Raw genomic sequence first — 18271 nt, 5'->3', positions numbered from 1 at the left:
GCTCCAAGACTGATTAATGTAAAGGCTGTCTCGTTATCCGTGGCATTGCAGTAAAAACTGCCAAATTTGAAAATCCTGGCATAATTTCATACCCAGTACTGTCTTAAACAAAGCAGTAGAAGTTTGCTCTGACAATCTTGTGCTCTCACATACTTGTGCATAGGAAGACAGACGGCTCTCAGCAGAGGGAATCCTCTCCTCTTTTCTCGCTGATTTGTTCTGCAGGGCAGGAATGACAGGTGAAGATTGCCGTGACAGCTGCAGGGAGGAAACCAAGACTGAAACTACATCCCTACAGCTTCTGAATAAAGTGTTCTTTTGGACAGGCAAAGTTTTGTTAGTGTTTTCCCTTTGACAGAAAGAAATGTTCCTAAGTGCATATAACAACAGCAAAAATTATTTAATGTAATTTTTGTTTTCAACCTATAGAAATTTTAAGACTTTTTTCTATGCTGTAGGGTGTTTTGTTCTTAATTTATATTTCAGTTATATATCTTTTTTCCTCTAGACACTTCCTTTATATCTTTATATCAGTTTATTTTAGAGAAATTACAGAAACTTAGTACAAACTTCCTAAGAGAATTTTATAATTAGATTTTGTCCATCAGAATGCTATGTGATGGATTTCTTACATCATCCAGATGAAAGGAAAATAATTAAATTTCCAAAACCACCATTGTTTAAGATGAACAGTCCTATCAGTCCTCCAATAAACAATTTTATTTATATTTACACCTCAGCAAATGCAGGTCACAGTATTTCACAGCAGATATAAAAATCAACTATTGAGTGCAGATTATTAATCTTACTTTTACTATTTTTAATGCAAATTTAACCAACAAGGTAAGTTTCTACTGCAGTATGACTGATTTTTCCATCAGTTGTTCTCTGTGCATTAAGTATACTGCAGTTTGATAAACAGGGAAACAACACTGAAGGTAGATATCTAAGAAGTCATGTGATTTCCTTAAAATCCAGTTATTTTTGTAAGTTTTCTTAGCAAGTCACTTAAACATACCATCTTCTTCTCCTCTTCCATCTTTTCTTTCTCAAAATATTGTCTAAGTTGTTCCTCTTGCTTTTCTTCTTTTTCTTTTTGTCGTTTTTCTGCCTCTTTTCTCCTTTCTTCCCCTAATTGAATTACTTCTTTATTTTTCAATCTTCTCTGTAACATAATTAATACATTAAAAAAGACTCAATTAATAATATGTTTTCTTTCTCTTTGAGAAGCTAAAATTACACATCAAAGTGATTAGTATGAAATAAAAAAAGCATATTTCATTAGTCTGACTTCAAATGTCCAAATTCAAATATATCTCATGCCAACCTCAAATAGCAGCAGCCCTGGCTTTGCTAATACCATTAAACAGAATTCCTAATAACTTCTACATCAGTTTGTGACCCCAGATCTGCCATCAGCTAAGGCTAAACTGTAGGAGTCATTTCCAAAAATTAGGATTCAACTAAAACATACTGCAGACATGCACCACACTATCACAACACCACAGAGAAATTATCATCTGGTCTCAGTTTCAGTCGTGTGACTGTGAATAGCAATGACATCAGGTAGCTCCCTACTCTCTGCTAGAACAGCTCTGGTATCCAGAAGACAAGGCTCATCCAACTAATCTGCTCATACTAGGGAAGGAGAATTTAGAATATAAGATAAACATTTTGTCTTAGAAATTTTCAAGTCCTACATCCTAATCTTATCTTCCGTAATCCCACAGGGCACTAAAAGAGTCATCTTTCTCTAATGGCCTTGCGTCCTCTTCCTACAATTATTTATCATATTCTAAATAATGCAAATTTATTAAAAAATGAAAACCCAAGAAATAAAAATTTGGGGTATGAATTAAATCCATAGCTATTGATTTAGGTTTGAATTTACCTCCGTGAAAAGTATTCACTAGATCTGCTTAGCATTCATCAAAAACAAACAGTATTCTTATCTCTCTTATCTCCTTGCCAATTCTAAAAGTTTGTACAAAATATTCCTGCATAGGTACATTTTTCAAATAATTCTATGATAACTAGATTTAAGACAAAAACTGGGATTATATTTTTTTACTTCACCAATTTGATAAATCTTTTTATTGGCCTCACCACCAATTTCTTTTAGAGAGGAAAGCACCACTGTCATTTATAAAACTACAGTTTTTTTTCTTGAAGTTCTTCTTGAAGTTTTTTTCTTCAAGTTTTCAGTATAGCATGGCCAGTGAAAAGAATGAGCTAGTTAATGCTGGCAATCTTCCACCTCTCCTCTGCCTAATGCAGACCCATTTAAAAGCAAAGATCAATTCACAGGACATTTCTTGGCTTACCTTCTACACAACAGGTATTACAAAGGGTTAGTTTAGGATGGAAAGAAGTCAAAGTATCAAAATACTACACCTCCTCATCTTTCCTCCTTCTCTCCTCTAGCTCCTCTTCATATGCTTTTTGAATTCTCATCCTCTGTTCTGCGAGTCGTTTTTCCTCTTTTTCTTCTTCTATGCGAAGTTTTTCTCGCTCAGCTTCTTCCCTACGTCTCTTTTCCTCAATCTTAAAAATAAAACAAAGAAGTATTCAACTGTCAATAGCCAGTAGCAATCTGATTAACAACATTTACCACCATGATTTCTGCAGTACCTACTTGCAAATCAAAAGCTATATGGTGCAACTGAAAGAATCCTAGAGCCTGTCCTATATTTCAGCTTCAGAACTCCCTTAAAATGAGATTCTATTTTCCTATTTTTTTTTTGCCATCAGAGCCACCCCTCTACAGGAAAATAATTTATAAACAATAATAAAACCAGAATATTTCCTAACACTCGCTCTGTTCAAGAGGTGCTGGAGTAACACTTTTATTCACTGGTTATATAATGGAAGATGGGAAACAAAAAAGATATGGTAATTATCTTTTTCCATTCCACTATTGCAGTATTATTAGACCTTTGATCTTTTCTTTTCAAGAGATCCACATCAAACGCTGCACAACTTTAGTAGTCTCTTAAATTATCTATTATTTCCTTGATAATGGTATTTAATTACACTGATATTTAATTCACGCAGCATAAGATTAAATGTCAAACATTATGGACAGAAGACATAAGCTGGTTGAGGAACAACCAGGTTTTATATACCCATCAATAAATAACTACACTATGACTGATCACCATTTCTTTTTGATGAACGTGCATTTTTGTCATGTAGACCTCCAAGGGAAACATCTTGGTTTCTGTAGTCATTTATGTATGCAAACAGTTTCAGAACTCAATACTGTATTTAGAGAGCTGTACATAAAAAATTATATAGAGCCTAGATTATAGAAGCCAACTATTAAGAAATGCTTGTCTAAGTGATGCTATTAAGTAAGCCAAAATCCAAGAAACTCTATGGTATGTAGCTTTTAGTACATCTCTTGTGTGCAGAATTGGCTGTGATAGCACAGGTAAGGTCTTTGGTGGGCATTGATAATTTACTCTGAGTGCAAATCCTCTTTGTACAATTTATCTCACTGGATGGTATCTGGCACGAGCATTCACCTGTAGACGCAGGAAGTTCTTGTAGGATTCCTGTCGCTTAAGCTGCTCTGGAGATGGAGGCTCAGCAAACACATTACCTCGAGCAAAAGGAGAGGCCTGTGCAAATGTAATACCTGAGGGAGGGGAAAGGTTACAGATAAAAAACAAACTGAAGACAGGAAGCCAGAGTGAGAAATGGGGAATCCGAGACACTGGTTTGAAAAGGAAGCTCATGGCAGTCGTAACTCAAGGCTATAGCTGGGCTTGAAAGTTCTTACTTGAACTGTTTAATACCATCCAAGTGAGCTTCATTTCTACAAAATAACACCTACTAAAGTCACCTATTCTAGTGTTCAATCTGCAGCTTAGTATCTAAGAACATTACCTGCAAATTAATTGGAATAGCAAATACTTTACACCTTGTAACTTTACACCTTGTAACTTTACTGCTTGCAATTCTTTTGACTTAGAACACACAGTTATGTTCCTCAGGTTTATTCACTCTTTTCCAACCGAGCATCCTAATAGAACAAATATTTACACAAAACAGCAAAGGATGCTACAAAAACCAAAGCCCCAGACTGGCAAATAAAATTCTAAGCAGTCAGAAATCTGAATTCTGCCAGTATAGAGTGTTTTTTCTGTACTATAAAATTTGAAATGTCAGGTCTCCTTTAGCCCTGAGTTACGACCACAACATAACCATACTGTCCCCAAAGCTCTAGATAGGAGGATTAATTCAGATAGCACACAGAGCAGGTTTTGCAGAACAGAATCCCTATAAGAAGCAGAGGAGAAAGAAAGGAAGTAAAGGAAAAGTAGAGGAAGTTGTGTTAACTTCCCAGTTCATGCAGCATGTTCTTCACTCATATCATGTCTGCCCTGAAGGATGGTGCCTCAAAGATGTGCAAGAGCAATAGCTCCACTGAGCTGAGATGAACATTGCATTTCCCTATATGGTAACACCCAAGTCAGATGAAAGCATAAATAACACATTAAAGTATTCTCATAGGAATTCTCATGTTTACTGCTACAGCCTAGCCTTAGGAGGATATGTTTGCATACCAAGGAGTACACTTTGAGATTATTTTTCCTTACATGGAAGCAATGCTTGAATCCTTCCAAAATCAAACTAAATTTACATGTGGCTCTTTCATGATGGAGTTACTTCCATATAAAAAAGCAGAATAAATTTTATATACCATTTAGATGGCATGGGTGCAAGACAGACAAGTTACTACGGAAAGTATCAAGGAAAATGCCTGCTGTGTACCAGTTACTATCCTGCAAGTTCCTCTTTTAACAGGGCAGCGTACCAAAAAAACTCCAAAAGTCCAAGTAACCAAACCCACCAAAACATACACAAAGCCACTGTAATACATGGCTGATCAAATTCAAGGTGCAAGACGATAAAGTTTCCATCACTGATCTGCACCACCTCCTGATCCCAAAATAAGTGATTTAAACAAGAGGCTCTCAGCTGTTTAACTTTATTACTTTAACAGCCTTCCTGTTTCACTTCTTACTAAATGGTTAAATATACAACCTGTATCATGTACAATACCATGTAATTCTTTATTAAGAAGTGCAACAATTCAAACAAGATAAGGAAAAGTACCATCTAAGCTGAGTTGAGAAGACCATCAACAATCCTGGCCTTTGCCCATGCTAAATTAGGGACAGGTTTGGAGTAACACAGTGCTCTCATTTAGATGTCTCACAAAACATTAGAAGATAAAAATGCATTAGTTTAAAAAAATGAAAATAAATCAAAATCCTTAGAACTTGAAGGCAATGCATAGGGCTCCATATGTACCCAATTTACCTGTAACTTTCAGAAATTGTTAACCTAGTTACTGTACCTATCTCACCTTAAACTCTAACATCATATACCTGAAGATCTCCTTTTATTCCACCGTCTCACCTACTACACAGCTGTATTTTACTGTGTCATTTAAAAATAAGACAAACATGTACAAAGATTTGATTAGAAACATCAAATCTGGAAAATTAATATACTGATCCTGACTCTTCGGGGCTAAAACAGCTTTAGTTATCATGATGATAAGATAGATAAGATTTTAAGAGCACACAGTGACAGCAATGAAGAAATTTGGGAAACAAGCATGATACTGACTTCACAGGTAGAGAGCACTAACACTATCATAGGACTACCAGAAAGAGGTAAAGACTATGGAATTTTGGTCACTGAGACTTATGGATAGTTAGAGGAGCAATACAGTATTCTTAAAAACCTGCTATTTTATTTGTAGATGCTTCTGAGTTCTCAGGTCTCGAGGAGGCCAGATTTAGGTCAACAATAGCCCTTTTATCTTCATTTGGTCTTGGCTCTGGATTATAATAAGCCTCTTCATTTCGCTTGTGCATGACAGTCAAGTCCGCTAAAGGAAAGGGGAAATAACTGTTTATAGTGTTTTAATCTCATCAAGGCATGCTCACTGTAGATTCTCCAAAATACAGGGGGTTTTGACCAGATTCCACTCTTCCTGAGCATATCAGCAATGATATGAAACAAAAAAATCAGGCAAAGACAAGAATACAGAGGCTAAGGGTGAGATTCTAATAATTAACGAGTTATTAATTAATTAACAGATTAAAAGATTCATTTTATCACTTTTCCTTTGTCAGGAATGATTCTTCCCAACAAACCTCCCTTCTCCCCTGCCTCAAAATGCTATTAATTGGAAAGATAAAGAACTCAAAGACAAAACTGACTGTCTAGTCTGTGTTGAAATAGATATTTAGAAACCACCCTTTCTTCTATCTCCTTAAAACTGTAAAATACTTCTGAGTTTAGTATTGATATTTTAAGTGCTGAATCTCTCTAAGTACTGTTGAGGGAAATAAGTGTAATTGAAGCACTGAAGCATATTTTGCTCTTCATGTCTTCAGTAATAATCCAGGTGCAGATTTCAATATGTAAGCAAAGCAACATTATGTGACATTTTCATCAAAATTTACATGGTGCCTGATCAAAGATGTTAATTTCAGCTGATTTTGAAATGTTACCATACTACACTTAGAAGGCTCATTTCAAAACAAAAAAAGCACTGCACAGTTTTCAGATTACATTTTGAAATAGTGTTTCTGATAATTATGAATTACTGTAGTTATTTAAGCACACAGATTCCGAGAACTTTAAATTCCATGCCTCTCTGTAAAACAACCTTTGCATATATCAGAGTGTGATAAAAAGCTATTTACAGAGATTTTTAGGAGGATAAAAAGACAAGTCACACCACATTAAAAAGACATGTCAGAAAGCATGTCCTGATTCACAACACTCGACTCATAGCTTATACATCATGTTGCCAACCTATGATGGGAAAAGTATTTTACATATTTAATTCAGGAAGACAAGGTAATAAGCTTCTTTCTCTTGGTTTCTCATTTACAGAGAGAGATAAACTTCTCAGCAGTTATGTGTAGGGCTCAGGTCAGTATGAGACCTTTACATTTCCAGCCACACCACTGCTGAAGCCTAGAGGAAGAAGCCAAACACATAAATACAGTGCCTGGAGTCAGGCAGTATGAACACCTCTATCTGCCCTGAGGATAAACACAAGCTTGGATCCTTAATAAAAGCTTCTAAACTTTTAATTTGGCCACAAAATCTTTAAAAAGCATTTAAACTTTACTCACTACTCTCAAAATATACTATTAATTTTGACATGTTGCTCAGGTGTCATACAACTAAAACAAATTACTTTTGTATATAAACTGTTATCCAGTAAATATTAAACAATTTATTGGAAGGGTAGATTAACAACCTGGATTACAGCTATCTTCCAGCTCCCTACTCCCATCTTGTATAAAATAGCACTTGGAAAAAAGCAAGCCTTATAAAACATTACTGCTGAGTGCTCTTTATATAGCCATTTACCAGCAGTGTTACTTAGGGAAGTATAAATATTCCACTTAGTTTTGTATATTTATATAAACACATTTCCATTTTTCATATCACAAATAGAGATTTCTAAGCCTAGACACCATTTTTAAAAAGAAAAAAAAACCCTAAAAACCTGTTTCCTAGGACATGCTTAAATAAAAATCTTCACAACAGACTTTAGCATATTTGTATTGCAGATAATTCTGACAGCTTGTTTTCCTCCTTCTCCCTTTACAACTGCATTGTGTCTTCACTTAAAGTTGACATATCCTGTGTTTCCCATTTTGTTTGGATTGTACTCTTTAAATGATTCTACAGAAATCAAAATAATAACTCAATTATTCCTGGAGTACATATCCTTGAAACAAGTCTTATTTGTCAAAGGCTACCAGCGTAACAAAACAAGGAATAATATGGCTGAATAGAGCTCTTACAAGAGCAAGAAAACATCAGCTTTGAAAAGACAACCCATAATTTTCACAAACATACTTATCAGATTTCCTTCTGCATCTTTGAGAGGAGCACCACCACCACCTCTTCCCCAAGGATTGTAATTCTTCATTTCTGCCTCTAACTTCTCCTTCTCCTCTCGCTCTTGCCTGCGTCGCTCTTCTCTCTCTCTTATCTAAAAGCAATGCAACCAAAGTTAGTTCCACAATAATATCACTTTAAGTAGAAGTGGAATAAAAGTTAACAGAGCAAACTGAATTCTCTCATCTATTTCCCTCATCTAGAGCAAGAAAATCCAAACAGTTCACTGTCTACACTGCAGACAGTGCATCACGTTTGGTTGTGCTTGGCAGTTGTGCATAATCAGAGAAACATCCTACACATCATAAAACTTCCAAGTTCCAGAAATGTCCACATGTGACATTTGCACTAGATCAAAAGTCCCCTATCTCTGGATCTTTGATACACATGTTTATACTGGCTGAAAATTAAAAGGCAAAATTCTACAATATTATTGCACTTGCTTCTCTCAATCTGGTATGTTTTGTTTAACCAAAACTTAGACTGGAGATGACTCCTAATAATAAATGCCTACACAATTCCATAATCACTCATAAAATAGTTTTCAGTGGTAGTTCACTATGATCTATGTGTAACACAAGAATGTTCATATGCTTTGTTCTTCTCTTTCTTCAAAATCATTTATGTAATTAAGTCTCCTTATTTATAGAATTAATAAAGTGAACAGCTGTTAAAAAGTCACCTTTTACTCAAAGCTTTTAAAACATTAACTATTTTTTGTATTTGAAATATATTAATGTAATTTTCTTAACTTTATTTCTCATGTGCATTAGAAAAACATTTCATTAGATAAATACAATTAAATAAAACACTATGAGGGTGGTGAGGCATTGGAACAGGTTGCCCAGAGAAGCTTTGGATGCCCCATCTCTGGAAGTGTTCAAGGCCAGGTTGGATGGGGTGTCACACAGCATCATCTAGGGGAAGGTGTCCATGGCAGTGGGGTTGGAACTAGATGGTTTTTAAGCTCCCTTCCAACCTAGGTCACTCTATGATGCTATAATTTCCCAGTAATCCCAATTCCATAAGAGATATAACAAGTCAACAAAGACCCATCTAGCCCCTTCAACTGTTTACAAAAATCATAAGTCAGGTCTATCTATAGCAAAAATAAGAATATCCTGATTGCTTTCAACTTTCAACCATAACAACTATGAAAGGTTGTATCATGCCATGTTTATTAGACCTTTATGTCATATTGTGCAGTCTCTCATATTGCAAGGTAATACTTATTTAGGACTACACTGAGAAAATGCCTTCAGAGAACCATATGTACAGTACCTGAAACTATTCCTAAATGGTTATTCTATTCTCTATTTGCCCTTGGATGGAAGCCTTTCCTTTATCCCTTATGCACAAACATAATTAGAACTACACTATTTTTATTGGTATTATTTACCTCTACCAAGGAAATACATGAAAAATCAGATAAGAAAACGTTAAGTGCCCCTGAACTGGGTACTAGGAAAATTTCTCCAAAAGTAACATATTTCATCATGGTCAAATACATTTTGTAACTATAAACTCCCTCAAGATGCAACAGCAAAAGGCCACTAAAGTGAGTATAGGACTAAGGTGTCTACTGGAACAGGAGACACAAAAAAATTGTCTAGTCTATCAAAAGAGAAGCTAAAAAAAATGAGACAATGCCTACAAACACACTGGAAATAAACATTTGGCAAACCTTTGAATTAGTGTCCAAATGATCATGAAAAACTTACAGAAATTAGGCTGTTCCTAGTAATTATAGCAATAATGGAATATCAGAACAATACAAGCCATTCCTTTTAAGATGCAGGTTCTTATCTTCATGAAAATAATTACATAAAGATACATGCCTGGAACTAATCTGTTTGCTGTAAGATTCTTAACATTCTCTCTGCCTCTGACAAAAAAATTGAAGAGCTTACTGTCCACCTGAAGAGCTAAAATGAGCTAAAGCAGAGTCAGAGGAAGGAAGTGATGAAAGGAAGGAGAGTTAAAAAGCTTCTTATTTGTATGCTACATAAAGTTCTCTGAAAGAGTACTATAGTTAAAACCATCATATGCCAAAAAAATGAAGAATGAAGAGTTAGAAACTTTATCACTCAGTACCTGCTGTTGTAATTCTTGTTGATAAGATAATGTTGCCTCTTTGGAAGGCTTTGTTTTTTCTTCAGAATACACTCCTATGCCTCTTTGTCTGTCTCCTGTATTCCTCTGTCCAATGTTACTCCTAAATTGAAAAATCACACATATAAAAGGAAAACATCACAGGGTGCAGAGTGAGGTAAAAAAATTTTTTAAAAATCCATTCCTGAAGTATTTAAGAGCTGTTGTTTCCCATAGCCTGGCAGTTTATAATCCCAAACATTTTCTTAAATCCATACAAAAATAGCAGTTCAATGAATTATTCTTTTATTGTCTAGATAGAAGTTTGAAGAGTTGTCTTTAACATTTTACTTCAAAGGTATATCTGTTCTTAGCAAAATATTACCAACATACAAGAAAAATATCCATAGAGATAAATATACATAAAGAATACAAATATAGATAATACTTACACAGCCTGCTCTACTGGAGCTTGGCCTAAAGGAGGATCCAGACTAGGTGTGGGTTGCATTCCCATCATTCCTGTACCATCTGTAAAAAACAAGAACAAACCATATTTAAAATTTTGAATGCTCAGATAGAAATATTTTTCATTATCTAAAAGAACAGAGTTCATCAGTCAAACTCTGTGAGTATAGAACAAACAGAACTCTCAGCTTCTATAACAAACTCAGCTAACCCTTAATATGCCCTCTAAAGCAAGAAATACAATGCCAAGGTACAAATCTATTTCTTAAATTCAACTAAATCCCTTTAGATTTTACAAATTACCTCATCAACATATTCTATATCAAATAACAAAATTAAATTACTTGCTTAATGGTGACACATCATCATTCTTTCCAAATGTCATTTAAATCAACTAGTAAAAGAGCTATTTTTCTAAGTTTTTTTCTCCTTTATTTTACCTTTTCTATGAAGATAGCACAAAAAAATTTAAAGTATTTCTGATTTTTTCTCTAAAAAAGAAAAAAATAGAAAAGAGAAAAACGAACACCACATAATCCAGTCCCTCCCTACACAAATCACAATAAGTTTCAATCATGAAATCATCATGAAGTAAAGGACAGACAAAAAAGGAGTCCTTAAAATACAAAAGTAGACCACTTCATACATTATTTTAATATATCTAACGTATTAATAAATATCTTTTAAATATTGATAATTATATCTGAAATTGCAACAGCACCTACACATGTAATTAATTAGTATTTAAGTGATTATAGGAAATAATGTTTTAATTACCAATATTATAAAGAAAATTATCTGGGAGCAGTAACAGCAAAAAATCTGAGACTAGAGCTTGTTCAAGTGATGAACAAGATTTCAGGAAGTCACAGCCCTTTTTGTTGCTGGAGAAAATTACTTCATTCAAAAACAGTATTGAAAAAAAGCCCTTTTAACTCCCTACACATCTTAAAAATGGGTTTAATTTGTTGTTACAAGTTCTACATTGTTCATCATTTAACTAGATTAAAAGCAGTCATATGAATCACTCAAACAACCACCTAAAATCATCAACTTACAGTATGCAAGAGCAGGATCCAAGGGATTCCTAGCCCCATAAAAGTAATAAGCATCATCATAAGGTGTTTTATAGTTGTCTGTCAAAACTGGTGGTGGAGGCGGTGGCAACGGTGCAAGCCTTAAAGAAAAAAGGGACACAATTCCTTGGTTTGTTGCACAACTGAAAAGATATCATCAGAAGAAGTGGGAGGAGGAGAGAAGGAGAGGGAGGGAAAGAGAATGAAGCAGGGATGGGGACAGAAGGAGAATTCATTATGGAAAAATTCTAGATTTAGTTCAGCTGAAGACCTCTCATTAGTGACATGCAGGAACAAGATACAATAAGTCTCAGCAGGGAATTAACCTTCCCTGAGGGAGCAGCACATGAACCCAGACTATTCCAGAGATCTAAGAACACAAAACAAGCACTCCTCCTTTAAGTGGCTCAGTTAATGGTACTTCCTGGCTGCATCAGTAGAGAAAACAAGGCAAGATCTGGTCAAAGGGTGAATAGCACAGCAGAGCTTCAGCCACGTGCCTTCTCTCATTTTAGCCACAATCACAGCACCCAGTGGAAGCTGCCCTTGCCTACAGTGCATTCCTGAGCTCAGCCCTGGAAGACTGCTTAATTAATAGGAGCCAAACTGGTGCCACATCAGCCTTCTGAAAACATGGACACTGCAGGGCATGGGCCCAAGCATTCTCACAACTCAGTATTACAGACATGGACATAATTTCTACAGCTCAACCCTTGTCCTACACAAAAATCCACTATGAGACAGCTACCTTCAGAGATAATCCAGCCTCCATGGATGCCTTCAAATAAACCATGAGGAAACTGACATTGAAAGTTTATTCCAGTACAAAGTAGTAAGTTTTCTGTTAATTGTCAAAATACTATGTCTACCTTCATCAGCTCCTTGGAGAAGGATCAAGAGTAATAACATGCTAAACAACAATCTTATTTAACATGTAAAATGAACATGATGGTGAAGCACCTGGGAGCCACCATTTCCCCAAGACTGCTGACTAGACCCCTCTGAAAGTCTTTATCACTCTGAGAGTCTTCATTCACTGGAGAGGCTGAACGGGCTGGCATTGGAGTCTGGAAAGCCACCCTGGGCCTTTCAGGAGGTACCTTCTCTTCAAAAGCTCTTGCTGTGATGCCAAACTGCTTCAATCTATTTGGCTGAAGGGAAAAAACAAAAAAAGAAGTAGTAAGAAAAAGAGAGAGGAAAAAAACCAAAACAAAACAGTTGCCTCATTACTAGGAAATATTCTGAACCTCCATTTACGCTGGGTTAAACACTTCACTGAATCTCAACTTTCAAATTTCAAATGTTCAAATTTCTAGTAACTGCATTTTTTTTCTTCCAGTGATCTACTGGGAATCCAGTATTACAAGGAAATTCAAAACTTTTATCAGAGATTTACAAAAAGCAACCTTGTCATTGGTTTCAGGAAGTATATAAATCTAGTTAATGTCCAGAAAAAAGAACATGTCTTTAGAACAGTTTATCTACAGCTATCAATTTTCCACAGTGACAGTATACTCATATTATGCAAAGAAAAGTTTCTGAAATCCCTCCCCTCCAACCCAAGATTGAAATAGCTCATAATCAGTAAAAACTAAAATACAAATACACAGTGAGACTTTTTCCAATAAACATTTCCTTCAATACCATTATTTTACTTTTTGAATTCCTTTGACCTTATTAATTTTTTCAGTCACAAAAATTACATGTTTTTGGAGGGAGTTCTTTTTAAAACATAAGTAGCAAATGTTTATTGATAACTGTCAGCCTCAGAAAAAAGTCAAAAGCAACAAGCAAATAATGTGAAGGCATGCAAGTCAGTTTCAGAACTACCCTGTCACACCCAGAAAGCCCTTACAGCAAGTGCTCTGCATAACTATCCTAATGTTTGTTTCAATAAGGCAATAGAATAGAAGAATGGGAAAAAAAATCATACACTGTATAAGTAAAAGAGATTTTGTTCTGAATTTATTGGTGCTAATATTGAAGTTCTTCAACTAACATGCATTGGGAGAAAGTAATACCCGAAACCAGCTACATATTAATATCCACCAGAAAACCATATACCCTACAATATGGAAATATTTCAACAAAATATTAAATCTTTACCTCCTCATCATTTAGCTGCAAGACAGTGTATACAAGGCAGTTAGTACTCACCAATCAAGGAATACAGTGTTTAGACACAAATTCTCAAAATCTACTAGACATAAATATTTGCATTTAGTATTTAATTTCAAATTTCTAGATGTGAACACAGAATTGGATAAGAGATACTAGCTAAAGCAATTGAATTTTATAAAGCAGTATACAGACTTTTTGTCTTTTCAAATCCAATGTCTTGAGCAGCAGAACATTTAAAACAGCCTTTCTCACTAACGACTTTAATATGAAAGCATTCCCAAAGTGACCCAGATTTTAGCTCTACTGCTGATTTCAGATGTGACTTCAGTACTCAGTTCATCCTGGGGATTGTTTCAGTTTAAACAAGCAGCACATACAACAGTCTACATTTATAGATTCTTAATCAGGCATTGCTATTTAACCAACCTGTAATTAATCACGAAATGCACCTAATTAGAATCTCTCCCTGAGAGGCAATTTAAGGCTAACAGTGACTGATGCCTAATGAATGTAGCAATTCAACTTAATTGAAGGCTTTCAGCTAAATTAGTGCTTTTAAAACACTATGCATGCTGTGTACTTGCTCTGGATAGGATTTTGTTCCTACAACAGGCACTTTGCAGACTCTGACTGAGATGTGTATGGTGTATTGAGTGCTGCAGCACAGCATGCTTCTGCATAGTCAGCTTTGATTACACAGAACTGTTTACACTGACCTTGCAGCCTGCTGAGCCAGGAGAGCCAGCATCCCCTGCTCAGTTCGGCCTCCCTCCCTGCCTGCCTCCCAGCTGTACCCTCTATTCCTCTCCCTTTCACCATGTGAATCCCTGATCAGCCAGCTGACCCTTTTATACCAACTAAAGCAGCAAAAAAGATTCAGATTTTTGCCAGATAACCGAGCTGAAAGAGTTTGAAACAGGGATCAAACAAGCATGACAGAAACTTTAGGCAGTGAAGGCAGGAACATGCAACCAGACAGGTGTTTTTCCTCCCCATTTAGGAGTAAGAATTTTGATTCAGCTTCATTGCTTGTCTGTCTGCATTCTCAGTCTTCTGTCTCCCAAGTTTCACAGAAAGAAAGAAATGGTTTCACAGAATATTCAGAGTTGGAAGGGACCCACAAGGATCTGACTAATAGCATCTTACAGCTAGCTATTCATCCACCTTCATTTTCTAGCAAAGAGGACCTTCTTTCCCTTCTGCTGAACCCTCCAAAAAAGGCACAAGTTTCAACCTGTGTCAAACCATTCCCCAAAAAGAGCACTGGTGATAATTTAAACCAGTAACCAGTTAATTTAATAACTAGTCTATTCTTGCTTGAAAGTTACCACCCTACATCCTAAACAGCACCATCTCCACCATACCCAAGCTTCAATGGCTTTGGGCACATAGCAAGTACATGCAAATCACACAAGTTCTGTCAGTCTCTGCAAGACTATCAGTCTCCTAATAATGTTACTAGTGCTGACAACCTGCTCCTGGATGCATGCTAATCAAAATTCTTCATGTAATCATCACCTTACTAAGGAAGTGGAGACAGTAGTAACTCTGAATTAAGTCTTACAAACAACACCAAACAACTTGCTTTTTACAAAATCCTATAAAAATGCTTGTAATCCTAAGCAGTATATTTGATCACTTTAAAAAATTACAAATTTTTATATTAAAAACTGTTGGAAGGAGATCAACTCATATGCAAAACAACCTTTTTTTTTTTAATTGAGAGAAAGCTTTCTACAGCATACTTTGCATTCCCAAAGAAAGGTTACTACAGTGTGCATTTAAGAGGCTACCACTGGACACCAAGTAATTCTTTCCATGATACCCACTGTTGGTACAAATTTCTATTTGGACACAGAAAAAGAAAATGCTCAATAATTTCCATGAAAATATTTTCCTCTGATGCTGAAAGTATGTTTAATGACTTACAGCCTGTGATGTTTCTGCCTGGGGAAGAGTTAATTTTTTCCACAGTGAAGGGGGGTGGGGCTGTGTTTTGGATTTGTGCTGAACATGGGGTTGATAATATAGAGGTGTTTTTTTTATTGCTGAGCAGGGCTTACACAGAGCCAAGGCCTTTCTGCTTTTTCTGCTGCCACGCTGGTGAGGAGCCTGGGCAAGGCTGGGGGCGCTGGGAGGTGACACAGCTGGGACAGGCAACCCCAACTGACCAAAGGGATATTCCAGACCGTAGGACATCACACTCAGTATATAAAGTGGGGGAAGAAGGAGGAAGGGGAGGATGTTTGGAGGGATGGTTTGTCTTCCCAAGACATGTGATGGCTGAACACCTGCCTGTCCATGGATAGCTCTGAATTAATTCCTCGCTTTGTTTTGCTGGTGTGTGCAGCTTTTGCTTTCCTTGTTAAACTGTCTTCATCTCAACCCTTGAGTTTTCCAGCTTTTTCTCTTCCTATTCTTTCTTTCCCCAGTCCCACTGGTGGGGAAGTGAGCAAGCAGCTGCTCGTGAGGCTTGGCTGCTGGCTGGGGTTAAACCATGACACAGCCTCATCATCCTGGGCTTCAGTTTTGTTCTACACTGATGCCCTATTAAATAGCCCAACATTTATCATTTTATAGAAACTCCACAGAGTTATGTGACTAAGCAACCACAGTGTGCATGTGAGAAAAAAAGAATAGGCTATATAGATGAAAGAAAATCCAAATTTCTTACCTGCTTTTCTGGGTCTTGAACTCCAGAGGCAGCAACTGAGAGCTCAAGTTCCTTCTCACTGTTTTGTTTTTGTAAAAAAAAGAATCAAATCAGAAAGCAATAACGACTATATTAATTCTTTCAAAGCACAAATTCACAACTTTGTATTTAAAAAAACTCCAAAAATACAGGAAAACGGAAGACAATGATTCCACTTGAATTCTTCTGCAATCAGGGAAAGATATTATATAATATCTGTAAATACAGAAAATTCTCAAGAAGTATCTGGCTACCACCCATTTCACCTAGTAAAAATCCACCTACCATAAAAGGAGAAACCACCACAATTCTTATTTACTACAACTTTTCAGGACATTCCTAAAAAATTGGGTTTTATTCACATTCAAGAAGTTAACATTAAACACACTGAAATGAATTATTTAAAAGTGCAGCAATAAATACTGTTTTGAAATTTCTGGGCTCAGGCTTGTTCTGCATAGTATAATTTTTGTCACAATGAGTCAATAGTAACAAATTTTTAATTCCTCATCCCTTCTCTAATGTTGCTGTGTGTTTTTATGTATTCAGATATAATTCAGTAGACAGTGACTAATAGGTAAAGAAGAATTAATATTTTATTATTCTGCATAAGCCAGATGATCAAATGCTTTAAAAATGAAAGGTTACTTTCCAAAATTGGAGGGCAAAACCAAAATAATTTTCAACTTTGCCAACTATTTAGGAAATTCTGTACCACCATAAAAAGATTACTTTAGTTAAAGCTTCTTCACCCTTAAGAAACTAAAAAATCAGTTGTAAAAATGAAAAAGTATCTGGGTTTTCTTCGTTCCACTGAAAGCTTGTGAATATGTTCATTAAAAACTAAAGCTTACATGACAATGAGTTTAATTAAATACAATATTACTCAGCTGCCTGGAACCCCTTAGTTATGAAACTGCTTCTTACTACACTGAATTAATGGAATGCCTTTAAATTTCAGCCATTATCTTTTAAAAAGACAGTAACTTTCCATTACCGTCTCTTGTTCCGCTGCTGCTCAGCCATCTGTTCCATCAGTTCTTGTCTGTATTTCTCCTTTCTCCTCTGAAGAAGTTCTTGGTCCTGACCACCTAATGGAAATGACCACACATTTGTGTAAATGTTCCACAAAGTACACTAAAGGTACTGGACAAAAACATTGCCTTTCAGCCAATTTAGAAACTGAAACACAGCACACTGTACAAACACTGTATCTCTACTGACTAAAACAAAAAAAAGATATCTAGCTTTAATAGACAATTTGTTTGGAGTATGGTGATCAAAACTACTAAAACTTTCATTACTATTTTCATTATTATTTACCTGGTTTTGGTAGGAAAATAGAAATTTTCCTAATTTATAGGAAAAGGAAGCTATAATTTTCAAAGCTATTTGGTACAACAGCAACTAAATAAAAGTAACCTAATTTTTTTTTTTAATCTAATGTTCACCTAAGGAAGATACACTACAGCACTCCAAAATTATGAGGCACTGCTCTGCATAAAACTGAACATTAACACTGAAGGGAGTCAAACCCATGGGGAGGGAAAGTAAATTGCTCCACTTTTAGGATGGTTCCCATGACTAGTTTGCTAAGAATTAGCGAGTACCAACAGATGTGTGTATGTAAAAGGAAATGGTGATAACAGCTCACATAGATTTTAAGGAACACAAAAAACTTTTAGTTTGTCGTGGTTCTCCCCCAGTAAGTGCAGAGGTCTTCTATTATTTTAAAAATAAACCCCAAAAAACATCAGCAGCACCTTCTGTATTGTATGACTATCAGACACAAAGACTCTTAACATACTGTGTACACAAACTGACTGGACTTCTGGTGAAGTAGATCTGAATAATAAAGAGAAGGAGGCTGGAAAGA

At 35.8% G+C, this 18271-nt stretch overlaps 1 protein-coding gene across 3 annotated transcripts in view; it reads right to left on the bottom strand.

Annotated features, from left to right (window-relative positions):
- CSPP1 (centrosome and spindle pole associated protein 1) overlaps positions 1–18271 on the bottom strand; it is a 62325-nt gene that overhangs the window by 18308 nt on the left and 25746 nt on the right. For all 3 annotated transcript variants that reach the window (XM_058801620.1, XM_058801630.1, XM_058801638.1), the window contains 12 exons: positions 17393–17486; positions 16378–16435; positions 12543–12733; positions 11565–11683; positions 10491–10569; positions 10042–10162; positions 7906–8041; positions 5762–5908; positions 3528–3640; positions 2395–2544; positions 1019–1165; positions 154–258 (listed from right to left, as the gene is read on the bottom strand). In XM_058801620.1, the coding sequence (XP_058657603.1) occupies positions 154–258; positions 1019–1165; positions 2395–2544; positions 3528–3640; positions 5762–5908; positions 7906–8041; positions 10042–10162; positions 10491–10569; positions 11565–11683; positions 12543–12733; positions 16378–16435; positions 17393–17486 (1460 nt within the window). The remainder of the gene's footprint in view (positions 1–153; positions 259–1018; positions 1166–2394; positions 2545–3527; positions 3641–5761; positions 5909–7905; positions 8042–10041; positions 10163–10490; positions 10570–11564; positions 11684–12542; positions 12734–16377; positions 16436–17392; positions 17487–18271) is intronic.

The sequence above is a fragment of the Ammospiza caudacuta genome, chromosome 1, assembly GCF_027887145.1.
Source record: "Ammospiza caudacuta isolate bAmmCau1 chromosome 1, bAmmCau1.pri, whole genome shotgun sequence".
NCBI classification, from domain to species: Eukaryota; Metazoa; Chordata; class Aves; order Passeriformes; family Passerellidae; genus Ammospiza; species Ammospiza caudacuta.
Note: the sequence above shows the minus strand (reverse complement) of the source record. Positions and strands in the feature narration are given on the sequence as shown.